This window comes from Primulina tabacum, chromosome 3, assembly GCF_025594145.1.
Source record: "Primulina tabacum isolate GXHZ01 chromosome 3, ASM2559414v2, whole genome shotgun sequence".
Classification (NCBI taxonomy): domain Eukaryota; kingdom Viridiplantae; phylum Streptophyta; class Magnoliopsida; order Lamiales; family Gesneriaceae; genus Primulina; species Primulina tabacum.
In genome coordinates, this window is record NC_134552.1 from 20,758,461 (window position 1) to 20,770,729 (window position 12,269).

Sequence of the window (12,269 nt, forward strand, 5' to 3'; positions counted from 1 at the left end):
TATGTATAACTATTTATTGTGTTTTATCATTCGCAGTTTCACACAAAACGATGTCAAATGTATTATTAGCGATGATTATCGGTATAAATATATATTTATACTAACTAATAATACATCAACCTGTATTGATAATTTTGATCAAAATTATCCGTTATTTCATTCAATAAAAATTACTATAAAAACATATTTTAATAAATTCAAAAATAAGTAAATAAACAAAGCAAATTATCCTTTATTTCATTCAATGAAAGTTACTATAAAAACATATTTTAATAAATTCAAAAAATAAATAATCAAGATATTCACATCGTAAAACCATCTCACACGAGATTTTGCCAATACACAAAGCTTTACAAAAGCATTTTTTAAAAAAAATTAGATTAGATTGCGTCAACATATTATTTTGTTTTGTTCCCCAAAATGCAGTTGCGTGTTGATTGGTTGTTTGCTGCTTCGCCTAAAACGCCGCCGTTTCCCTGCCTCAGCGACCAGCGACCCCATCGGCCTTGGCTTGACACTTCAGGTACGTTCTTCTTCCCAATCTCTGGACTGAAAATGCACGCGCGTACATGTTTATGGGTATGATTATCCGAAATTATTTATTTTAGTGATGGATTTTGGGAGTGGAAAACCTTTTTGAGTATTTTCTGATTTATTGCTCGATTTGTGGTCCAGTAATGGAATCGTTGTTATTTTTTGTTTAAGTTAATTTTTTCAATATTTTTGGGATCACTGAGTTATGTGTTTACTTGGTTGTATTTGAAGCTAAGTTTTATAACTTTTGGTGTAGCTGACTGTTCTGGGAAGAGGTACTTCAAGGAGGAATAGCGAGGATTTATGACTGTTTCATCGAAAATTTTGTGGTTTTACTTGTATGAATCACGTGTTGGGCACATCACTGGCATTAATTTTGTGTTTTTTTTGTCTTTTTAGTTTAAAGCTTCAATTTTGTTTTCGAATCTTCAATAGTGGGTTTTCTGGTGTATGATGGATGATTAAATTTAGGGCTTGGAGCTTTATTATTTGGTCTTAGTTTGTTGGATGTAACTGACCTCACCTTATCAACTTTCGTGATGATATTTCAAGGTATATACAGGGAGAAATATTTTCTTTTCCATGTTGAAAGATATATATTAATTAGTCCTTATCTGAAAAACTATTCTTTGTTCATTTATGCTCCGACATGTGTTTAATACGCATCATCTTTTCTTTGCAGAACTGAGATCCCTTTGGTAATGTCAGACCTCAAACAGCGCTTGCTCCCTCCTAAACCTGCATCAGCTATAAACCTCAGAGATTCTTCATCTAGGTCCTCTGGCCGGTTACCGTTTCAAGGAGTTGATGTATCTGGCCTGAAAAAGCGTGGGCAAGGCCTTAGATCATGGATACATGTCGATGTATCTGGGAATTCTCAAGTGATTGAGATTGACAAGTTTGGTATGATGCGGCGTTGTGATCTTCCAGCACGTGACCTAAGACTACTAGATCCCTTATTTGTTTACCCCTCGACTATTCTTGGTAGAGAGAAGGCGATTGTTGTAAATCTCGAGCAGATTCGGTGTATCATCACAGCAGATGAGATTTTTCTCTTAAATTCTCTCGACAGTTATGTACTGCAATATGTGGTGGAGTTGCAGAGACGATTGCAAGCTTCAGGAGTCGGAGGAGTTTGGCAATCTGAAGGTCTTGAATTGAGCAGAAGAAGAGGAAATAGAAATTTTGATAATACCTTTGAAAACACATCTGCTGATTATTTGCCCTTTGAATTCAGAGCTCTAGAAGTTGCTTTGGAGGCGGCCTGCACTTTTTTGGATTCTCAGGTACAAACCTTGAAACTTGATCCTTGTAGTCATCACTTGATATTTTTTATTGTTGCATATCGTGAAAATTGCTCAGTTGTGAAGAAACTTGTTAGCATGGCAGGTTGAGTATTTCTATGAAACTGTAGTCATCTTTTTTACTTCTTATTTTCATTTTATTGTAACCAATCTACTTAGTAAGATCGAGTGAGCATAAATGCTAGAAAGTGGAAGCTACCATATTAATCTATTATTCCGAATGTGTAACGCATTGTCTACCAACTTTCTGATATGTAAACATTCAGGTTGCGTTTAGATGGAAGAATTTGAAGATATGGATTTTAAATCTATTTGATTGTTTGAATGAATTTGTGTTGAGATTCATCCCTTGCCAATCCATTAGAAGTAATGATAATTATGATGGATTTGAAATACACCCAAGATGTGTGTCATTTCAAATCCATCACTTGTTAATCCATGTCGAAGAAATGATGATTATGATGGATTTGAATACAACCAAAATGAGTCATTTCATATTCATTATTCATCCTTGAAATCCCTTTCCAAATCAAACCCTCTCATCTAAGTGCGGCCTCAATAAATTTATCTTATTGCAATTGTGGCAAGATGGAGATAAAAACTTTGAATTGAATGAAGAAACAAACGTGCTTTGCATTTCATGTAATTTGACGTGTTTACTTAGTTGGGTAATAGTCAGTTCTGGAAGCTAAAGTAGCCTATAGGGCAAATTAACGACAAAAAGTCTATAGTAGCATCTGCTGACAAATAATTACCTGCAATAATTTTTACGTAATTGTGATACAATACTAGGTTTATTGGGGTTAATGAGATGCTACCATTAGGGTAGTACCCGAATCGTGTATCCAAAGGACCATATCTCAACACACAGGTAATATTAATGTTGATAGTTCTAATGTATCAAATATGAGTCATTAGATTAAACTTACGGTATTAGATTTGAGTTTGATATGATGTCACTGAACACGTGCTTTGCTGGTAAGGGAACCAGGTAAAAGAAGTAAAGGTTTACCTGGTTGCTAGTCTTCAATCAATTGTTGAAGGTATCACATCACTTTGGGCAACTATTACTTTCGTTATTTGTCGAAAACTTAAAAGTATAAACAGTAACTACTGTTGTAACAATTACACTTACTTTTGCTTCGCCGGACGTTTTTCTAAACACTTAAGATGTTTGTTTCAGTATTGTGGATTTGGAGACAAAAAAAATCAAGAACCATAGCATTAAAATTAAAGGAGGTTGTTATATAACATTAACAGATAAGAGAATAGGTGGTTTGAGAGACTGTTGTTAAAGACCCTACTCTAAAGTGCTCATTTCAGCTTTATGCCACATAGGCCATTGAAACACAAACTCAAGCCCTTGGTCAAAACATATTTGACATACCTAACTTAAGCCTGATATTGATTTACATATACATTTGTATGTCTGTTCATTTTTGTTTTTCAAAGCACTTCGGTATTGAATATGGAATTGTACTTCATTGAATTGATCAGGCAGCAGAGTTAGAGATTGAAGCTTATCCACTGTTGGATGAGCTAACATCGAAGATCAGTACTCTGAATTTGGAAAGGGTTCGTCGACTGAAAAGCAGACTTGTTGCATTGACTCGGAGAGTTCAGAAGGTATGTAGCTTACCAGTTAACTTCATCATCTTATCTTCCACAAAATAACTGCTTTCGAGAAGGTTTGTCCTGTCATCTAGGTTAGGGATGAAATAGAGCAGCTAATGGATGATGATGGTGACATGGCTGAAATGTATCTTACTGAGAAGAAAAGTCGCACGGAATCATCTTTTTATTGTGAACAGTCTTTGACGGGATACAGATCAAATGATGGCCCATTGTCTGTTTCTGCTCCCGTTTCTCCTGTTTCTTCACCCCCTGACAGTAATAGGAAGCTTGAGAAATGTCTTAGCACGAGGACAAGATATGAGAGTGTGAGGAGTTCAGAAAGTGTCACAGAAAGTATAGCAGAGCTTGAAATGCTGTTGGAGGCGTACTTCGTTGTGATTGATAGCACCCTCAACAAATTAACTTCGGTATCATTTTTGTGACCTTGACAATTTTCTTTTTCATATTTCTATTCTGTAAAAATGCACTTATCAAATAATATTTATCTAATTTCAGCTGAAGGAGTACATAGATGATACTGAAGATTTCATAAACATACAGCTGGTATGTCTCTCTTTTTCATACCTTTCCTGTGCTTTTGTTCTCTCTGAGATGAAGATAGTAACCTGTTGGTGTAAATGAAAAATATATGTTTCGTATGCCATATATTTACCTGAATGCACCACCTACACGATGCTGAAGTGAGATATTCGTAAGCCATATATTTACCTGAATGCGCCATGCACATAGACTGATGCTAAAGTGAGATATCATTGTGGTTTAGCAGTTCCTCTTGTTGTAGTCAATGCCCTCTGCATTTTTTGACGATATTGTCTTCTCTATTGGTTGTGGTGTTAATATATGATTGTTCTGGTTTCAAGATTCATCTACAATATGCAAAATTCGAAAAACAATAAAATTTAGCTTTTCAATCTCAACCAGAAATAAATTTGTAATCTCTGTAACAGGATAATGTTCGAAACCAGCTTATACAGTTCGAGCTGTTGCTGACTACTGCAACTTTCGTTGTCGCGATATTTGGTGTGGTCGCCGGGATATTTGGCATGAATTTTGCAATGCCAATGTTCGACGACTCGGCTATATTCCAGTGGGTCCTGTTAATCACAGGAGTTTGCGGAGTTGTCATTTTTTGTACTTTTTTGTGGTTTTTCAAGTATAAAAGACTGATGCCGCTGTAGAAGCTGCATGGTAACAATCTAGCCCCTCGGCAGTACTATTTTTCATTTACTCTGTGTATTTTGTTGTATCACAGCAGGATGTATAGAAAATATGGAATCGGTGGAAAATATCCTGTTTTTATTTCTGATAGTAGGAAATAACACATTCGTACCAGTTGCATAAATTAATGATGCCAATTATTTCTCTACAATCAGGGTGGATCCAGGTTATGTCGAATAGTTTAGGAGACTTCAAAAGGAACAAAGTAGCATTATGTTTGTGTGGAGTAGTTTTGGAGTTGCAGATGAAAGTATTCAGTTTATCATGATGTAATTTTCATTTCTTGCACACTTCACAAACCTTATTTTCCATTCTGGAGAATTTGTAATTTATTTTATAAATGACCAGAGTTGTGTGAACTCTCGTATATGCGCAACTGTTGTGAGATTAATTGTCTTTGATGTTTATGGCCTTTGTTTTTAGATATAATTATGGATTGTGTTTCACCTATTATGGAGAACAACTCGAGTTAGCATAAGGTTCAAAATGAATTTTCCAGATAATCATTAAAATGTCGCACTAAAGCGCATGAAGGTGGAACACAAATATACCAATGAAGTATTTAATGGTGTATTTATGTCAAATTCGTCCTCCGTGTGCTTAAATTCTGTTGGATATGAAAAAAGCAATCTATTTTTATTTGAAGGTAGAACACAAAGATACCAATTTTTTTTTTCGAAACTAAAACTGAATTACAAACATAAAATGTTATAATTGGGGACGAAATATTCTGTTACACTTGATGCTTCAAATTATGTTACATTACAAACATCGTTTGCAAAAATTATTAAAAAGTAAATGACTAAACACCATACCAAAAGAAAATAGAATAAATCACAGACGTAACATTCTATTCATCTATTTTTAAAAGAAATCGCAATAAATTGTAATTCAAGCATTTTAAATGATTAAAACAATATATTGATGATTTTTTAATTAAAAAATAGATGAATCAAATGTTTTGATTATGATTTATTATATTTTCTTCATGCATGATGTTTAGTGCATTTATTTTTTAATGTTTTTTACAAACGAGACTTATTTGAGCATAGCATATCACGGTTTGGAACACTAAGTGTAGCAGATAATTTCGTCCCAGGAGTACTCTGAAAATGTAAGGTCCCATACCTTACACTTCATAATGTACAATTTTGAACCTTTTTGGGATTCCATATTCTTCTTCACTTTAGCCGATTTCTTCTTCTTAGTAGCGTCTGCCACTTCTTTCTCTTTGAAAGATTTTCTCCTCTTCGTCATCGCTGATAATTTATGTATTATGAATCTTTTCACCGGAGATCACTATTTTTTCTGGTCCAAGATACAGTCGCTCGAGAGAGAAAAAAGAACCACAGATTCTTTACACTCTTTTTTCTTATTATTGAAAAACTAATAAAGGGAATGAGGGTTTCAAATACACCTTAGGGTAATTTCGTATTTTGGCCTCAATTATGGAGCTCAGACAAATGGCAGACTTTTGTCAGGGAGTGACAACAAATAAAGTCTAACTTGGGGACTAACAATAAAGAAAATTTTGTTGACGGGGATTTATTGATTATTTTTCCATCTTTTAAATCTTGATATAAACGTACAATGTCTTTTATATATTTTTTTTTATTAAATGTAAGAAGATATTAAAACACAAATTCTCGTATGAGACTGTCTCATGTGTCAATTTTATGAGACATATCTTTTATCCGACATGACCCATAAAATATATGTGATTTTCTTAAATATGTAGGCAAACAATTTAATTAAACTATTGATTTCAAACATTTTTTAAGAATGTTACACATTTTTGTAAAGTTAATATTTTTTTAAATTTAGAAATATATTGTAGCAAATTTCAAGATACTTTATTTCTTTTCAAATAATTATTTTAATTTTTATTTATTTAATGAATTATGAAAATTTGTGAATACTAATCCAATTATTTATTGTATAGTTATTATCATTGTGTGTGTCATTGTACATATAAGTTTCTCGAATAAATTTTTTTTTTTAGTGAAATCACATATATTCATAATCTTATCTTTTAATATAAATTATTACTTTAATTAAATATACAAATATATTAATATTTTTTCGTTTAATACTATTTTAAGATGAATATATTCAGATAAATATATTTGAAAATAACAAGGAATAATATTATTTTTAAAAAATAAATAAATTAATTAAATAATAAGGAAGCACTTAATATGAATTTAAGTAGAAAAACGGAACACCAAAATGAAAATGAGTATATCTCTTGTGAGACGGTCTCATGAATCTTTATCTGTGAGACAGATCAACCATACTGATATTCACAATAAAAAGTAATACTCTTAGCATAAAAAGTAATATTTTTTCATGGATGACCCAAATAAAATATCCGTCTAATAAAATACGACCAGTGAGACCGTCTTACACAAGTTTTTGTCCATGAAAATATAATGAAATATCATAATTGATGCAAACATTTAAATGTGTTTTATATTTTCAAGGGTGTTCACATTAAAATTTAAATTTTAATAAGTATTCGAAAAGTCTTGAAATTAATTTTTATTTTGGTAGATGAATACATTAATACTGATAAATATTTATTTTTATACCATATTATTTTTTGAGGAAACTCACTATTTTTGGCAACATATATATATATAAACCAAAAAAACAAAGTGAAAATTTAATGAAATCTCATAATCGATGAAATTTTTTTAATGTGTTTTATATTTTCAAGGGGTCTTGGATTAAATTTTGAATTTTAATAAAAATTCGAAAAGTCTTGAAATTGATTTTTAATCGGGTGAGTGAATACATTAATATTATTAAATATTTTCTTTTATATCATCTTATTTTTGGCGATAATTTACTATTTTTGACAACAACAGAGCTTTTATATTTACTTGTATTCTACCCGTACGATGTACGGGATGATATTATTAAAAATTAATCATTATAAAAAATAAAAATAAAAAACTATTTTTTCGCTAATTTTGAATAACTTTCTTAAATACTGTAGGATCGAGTGCTTACCGTTTTACCAAAACCTATAGCTGGTGGTAACGGTGCAACTCAAATCTTTTAAACCGCACAGCAGCTCAAGCACCACGGTTCGATCGCTCTACTAAGCAAGGATAATTATTGCACCCAACAATCTCCCTCCCAATAATTGCACTCCTTGCAATCAATGGGAATCGAACCCGTGACCTTGGCTCTGATACCAATTGTAAGATCGAGTGCTTACCGCTTTACCAACAGCTAACTGGAAGGGATCAAAATCCAGATGAAGCGATCTTCAGGGATATTGGAACAAACTAATTTTTCTTTGTGTCTCTTTTATATTTATGCTTTATGTGATTTTCTCTGGATATAAATTGTTTTGATTATCTAATCCGTTCTTATCTCTATTTTATTAACACAGAACATCTAGGTTTTGGCATCACCACAAATGGGAAAATTGTTAGAATTAAATTTATTGTGGAGATGCTAAGAAAAAAACCAGTAGATGTTGGATTAAGTATAAAACCAGTAGAACCAGTAGATGTTGGATTAGTACAAAACCAGTAGAACCAGTAGATGTTGTAAACCAGAAGTACTTGTATCGCGCTAAAACCTGCTTAAATAATTTCTTAGCTAAAACCAGAACTAGAAGGATACAAAATTCGAAATATACAATAACAGAATCTTGCGTATCTCAAAGTCTCTAAATATTATCGTTGATCTATTAACGTGATACCAGCATTTATTGCTTCATTAAATGCCATTAAATGCTATACAAAAACATTTAAGACGGTATACCATTTTTGGTATGAACTGCGACTAATTACTTTTAATGTATTCTGCAGGTTCCATTTTAAGCAATAAAGCTGAACCACCAAAAAGAAAAGAACCGTTCAGTTTTTGAACGTTGAATAGAGCCTATATATGGAGATGAAGGATTTTGTTAAGAAAAATGAAGTATTGAAAAAAAAAATCTGAATTGAAAAACATCATTCGAGCATTGTTAGAACTTTCAGTTATCTAAAGAGCTCAACACTGAAAAAGGCAGCACACGCTTCATTGCATACTGTTGATCATTGAGATCATATTGTGCTAGCTACTTCAGTTATATCTTCTTAAGCTATTTATTTCATCAATTCATTGATAGAAGAATTTGTAACTGGAAAAGAGCCTTTTCCAGAATTTAAGATCATTCAAGAAGTTGAGTTGTAAAGCTAAGAGTTTCAATAGGCGAAGGGCAAGTCCTATTGAAGTGGGTGTGTACAATTGTTGTGCTGTATTCACCAAAGTCTTTTAGTGATACCTTCTGGAAACAGAAGAAGGGGAGACGTAGAAGATTCATCTTCGAACTTCCAGAAACAAACCTTGTGCTATCTACTGCTTTTCAGCTTTATCATTTTTCACCCACTAACCAACAGATCGTTTTCCGCACATTATCTTGTGATCTGCTGGTCTTTATACTTGAACAAGAGTCGTTAAAATCTCTAACAGGATTTTAGCACATCATTCGAAAAGAATTTAATAAATTGGCCATTGAGTTTATTCAACCCCCCTTCTAAACTCAACCCGATCCTCAACAAATACAATGTATGTCGATTAAAGTTTTGGGCTAATAATCACTATCATATATCAAATTTTTAGATTATGTTAGCCTAAGACAATGACATTACGCTTATCATGTTTAATATATTGATGTCGACCACCAACCTAAATACATATTTAATTATTTAATTTCCGAAAAATTATATATATTAACAATGAAACACTAAATAAAAGAGTCATTTTTATTTTTCGGCTGAAAATTAATATCACGCTTGTATGAGACAATGAATGACATAATGTGTTTATCAATTATATTGTATTCACATATAAATTTATGTACTATGTACAAAACAATAACTTAACAAAATAAAATGATAAATATGATATAAACTTTTAATGCGGTTTTAATTTCAATTAATAATTTAAATTAAAATACAAATAAACTAAATGGATTATAGATAATACAATTAGAAAACAAAAACAAATTACAAATTTCGAAAAACTTCATTAAATACAACATTTGTCGTTGAATTTTTCGGGTTGCTATCACTATCACATATAAAAATTTTTAGACCCTTAGGATTCGTAACTCTGGATACAGCAACGTACAACTGGCCATGACTAAAAACAGAGTTCTTCAAAAAAAATCCTACATGAGACAATGATTGCCCCCGACTTCTGTTAATTGTCATTGCATATGATACAATCAAAGGATACTGTCTTCGTTGAAATTTAAAAGAAAGCCTTAGATCAGAAGGCGTCAATGACATTCTTGGCATAAGTACTTTATGACCTGCATTACTTCCAGTAAGAATTTTTCCTTCCAAAACATGGTTTCCGAGCTTTGTCACGATCAATCTAGTGCCATTGCATAATTCAAGAGAATGATCTATGTTCCGTAGCAACATAACCGGAGTTCCAACCTTCAAATTTAACTTGTGATTCGGTACTCCAGAACATCTTATTCCATTTAAGAATTCAGGGGTATGCACATCATTCAGTAGATCAACATTTCTATCTGAGTGACACGTCGTATCAGAACTTAAATACAACCTTCCCTCTGACTGGTTTAGAGATATCATGTATTCATTTATGGACTGAACGACATCAAGTGTTGGTGCCAAAATAGCTCTTCGCTGAGGCAACATCTGCAACTGAAGCAGATACTTAGCAGCAGGCAGTTGTTGTGCTCAACTTGTAACGTCTCGAAAGTTTAAAAGTCCACGCGAACCACATACACGAGTTATTAAATTCTTTTGTATTTTAATTAAATGTTTTAATTGCATAAATTAATTATCTTGTGCATTTTGACATGTTTAAAATATATTTTTCTACATGGTTGCATTAAAATGTATTTTTAAAAGGTTATTCGAGTTGTGATCGAGGAACGGAGACCGATGTCTGAAAAATAGAAAATGTTTTTATTAAACAATTGTTTTAATTATTTAAAATATGGGTGATGCTTTTTCATATTTTTGAAAATAAGAGGTTTTGAGGTGATTTTATACGCCGGGACGTAATTTTTATCGGTATTGGATTTTTAACAAAAATACGAACGTTTTGACAACCCGGTTAATAAATTCACAAACTTTATTAAACAAAAATATTTTAATATTTTAACTAAAATTATAATTAAGCACTAATGGGCCTAATTTGTTTGCTTAATGGGTCTAAGATTAATTAAGGATTAATTAACTATAAAATATATTAAACCCTCCCCATTAACACCATAACACACGACCACTTTCAGATTTTTGGCACACCAAAACTCCTCATACACGACACACACACATCAAAATTTTAGAGGAAAAAGTTCGAAGGCTTCAAGGAACTTCTAGCCAAGGTTGTCGTCCCCCTTCTTCGCAATCGTCAACGAGAATTCGTGCGTAAATTACGCAAAAGCACACCATATTCTTTCCTTCAAACATCTATCACACCATAATATTTTATTTAATGAATTTTTTGCATGAAAACAAGTCACACAATTCACAATTTTCGTAACTATGCACATGCTTGTGTTTAAACCTTTGATATTGGATTCAAAACATGTTTATATGATTGTTAAAGGGGCTGTCATGACTAGGATAGAATCAAGAATGAATTAAAAATGTTTAGAGTCATTGAAAGCAACAAAAATGCTGCACAAAACAGAAACACAAAGCTGGAAACACTTTTCTGTCTTGGAGTTGAGGGGTCTCGGTTTTATGAGTTGAAAGGCTTGGCTTTGGTTTGGTTGGGACCAGAGCTTGGCTAGGGTCCGTGAGGGGTCAGGGGAGGAGTCTAGCCACGCCAGGACTCGAGCCCTAGGGCTGGGAAGAAGTCCTAGCAAGCTAGGACTCCAACTCAAGAAGGGGATATGCTGCCTGCTGGTGTGCAGCAGCTGGTGCAAGGCTTGTTGGCTCGGCCAGGGGCTTTGGGCCGAGCTAGGTTAGGTCCTTAGGGTCCGAAGAAGGTGCATGACGGGCTGGTTCAAGGGCTGGCTCGTTGGGTAAGAGGCTAAGCAAGAAAACAAGAGTTATAGGGCAAGTGGGTTTCTCGGCTGTGGCATGCTACTGATGCAGTGCTTCGGTTTGGAGTTAAGGTTAGGTCTGGGTTTGGTCGGGGCGTGGTCCAAGGATGGTCAGGGACAGGTGGGCTCGGTGGTGGCTCAGATGGAGGTGTCCTAGGTTGGCTAGTAGTCCTTATGTGCTTAGGAGTCTCACACACGCACATGCAGATTTTGGGTGAGTTTCCAGAAGGTTTTTGAGCGGGCTGGGCTTGGTCAGTAGGGTCCCTAGGTGGGTTGGCTCGGGTTTGGCTCGAGGTGGCTCGGGCGTGGCTTGAGTAAATTGGGAGATGACTCGGGTGCAATGAAATTAAGAAAAAGTCAAAAACGTGAAATTTTATGCCCAGGGGTAAAACAGTCATTTTACACCTAGAAACTAGTAAACGTCGTGGCAGTGTCCTGAATGCTGTTTTATATGATAATATGATTATTTTAAATGTTCATGGATGTTTTTATGATTTAATATTTTAAAATGTTTATTTTAAAATGTTTATGGATTTTTATATGCT

General features: G+C 33.4%; 1 protein-coding gene across 2 annotated transcripts; it reads left to right on the forward strand.

The window, feature by feature from the left end:
• Positions 1–394: 394 nt before the first annotated feature.
• Positions 395–5,098, forward strand: LOC142540987 (magnesium transporter MRS2-1-like). 2 transcript variants are annotated; one of them, XM_075647510.1, is made up of 7 exons: positions 417–523; positions 1,006–1,086; positions 1,217–1,820; positions 3,336–3,464; positions 3,545–3,880; positions 3,969–4,016; positions 4,421–5,098. In XM_075647510.1, the coding sequence occupies exons 3-7, from the start codon at positions 1,236–1,238 to the stop codon at positions 4,649–4,651; spliced, it is 1,329 nt and encodes a 442-aa protein (XP_075503625.1). In that variant the 5' UTR covers positions 417–523; positions 1,006–1,086; positions 1,217–1,235; the 3' UTR covers positions 4,652–5,098. The 2 variants fall into 2 exon arrangements, with proteins under 2 accessions (XP_075503624.1, XP_075503625.1); XM_075647509.1 differs by lacking the exon at positions 1,006–1,086 and having other exon boundaries at positions 395–523.
• Positions 5,099–12,269: the final 7,171 nt, after the last annotated feature.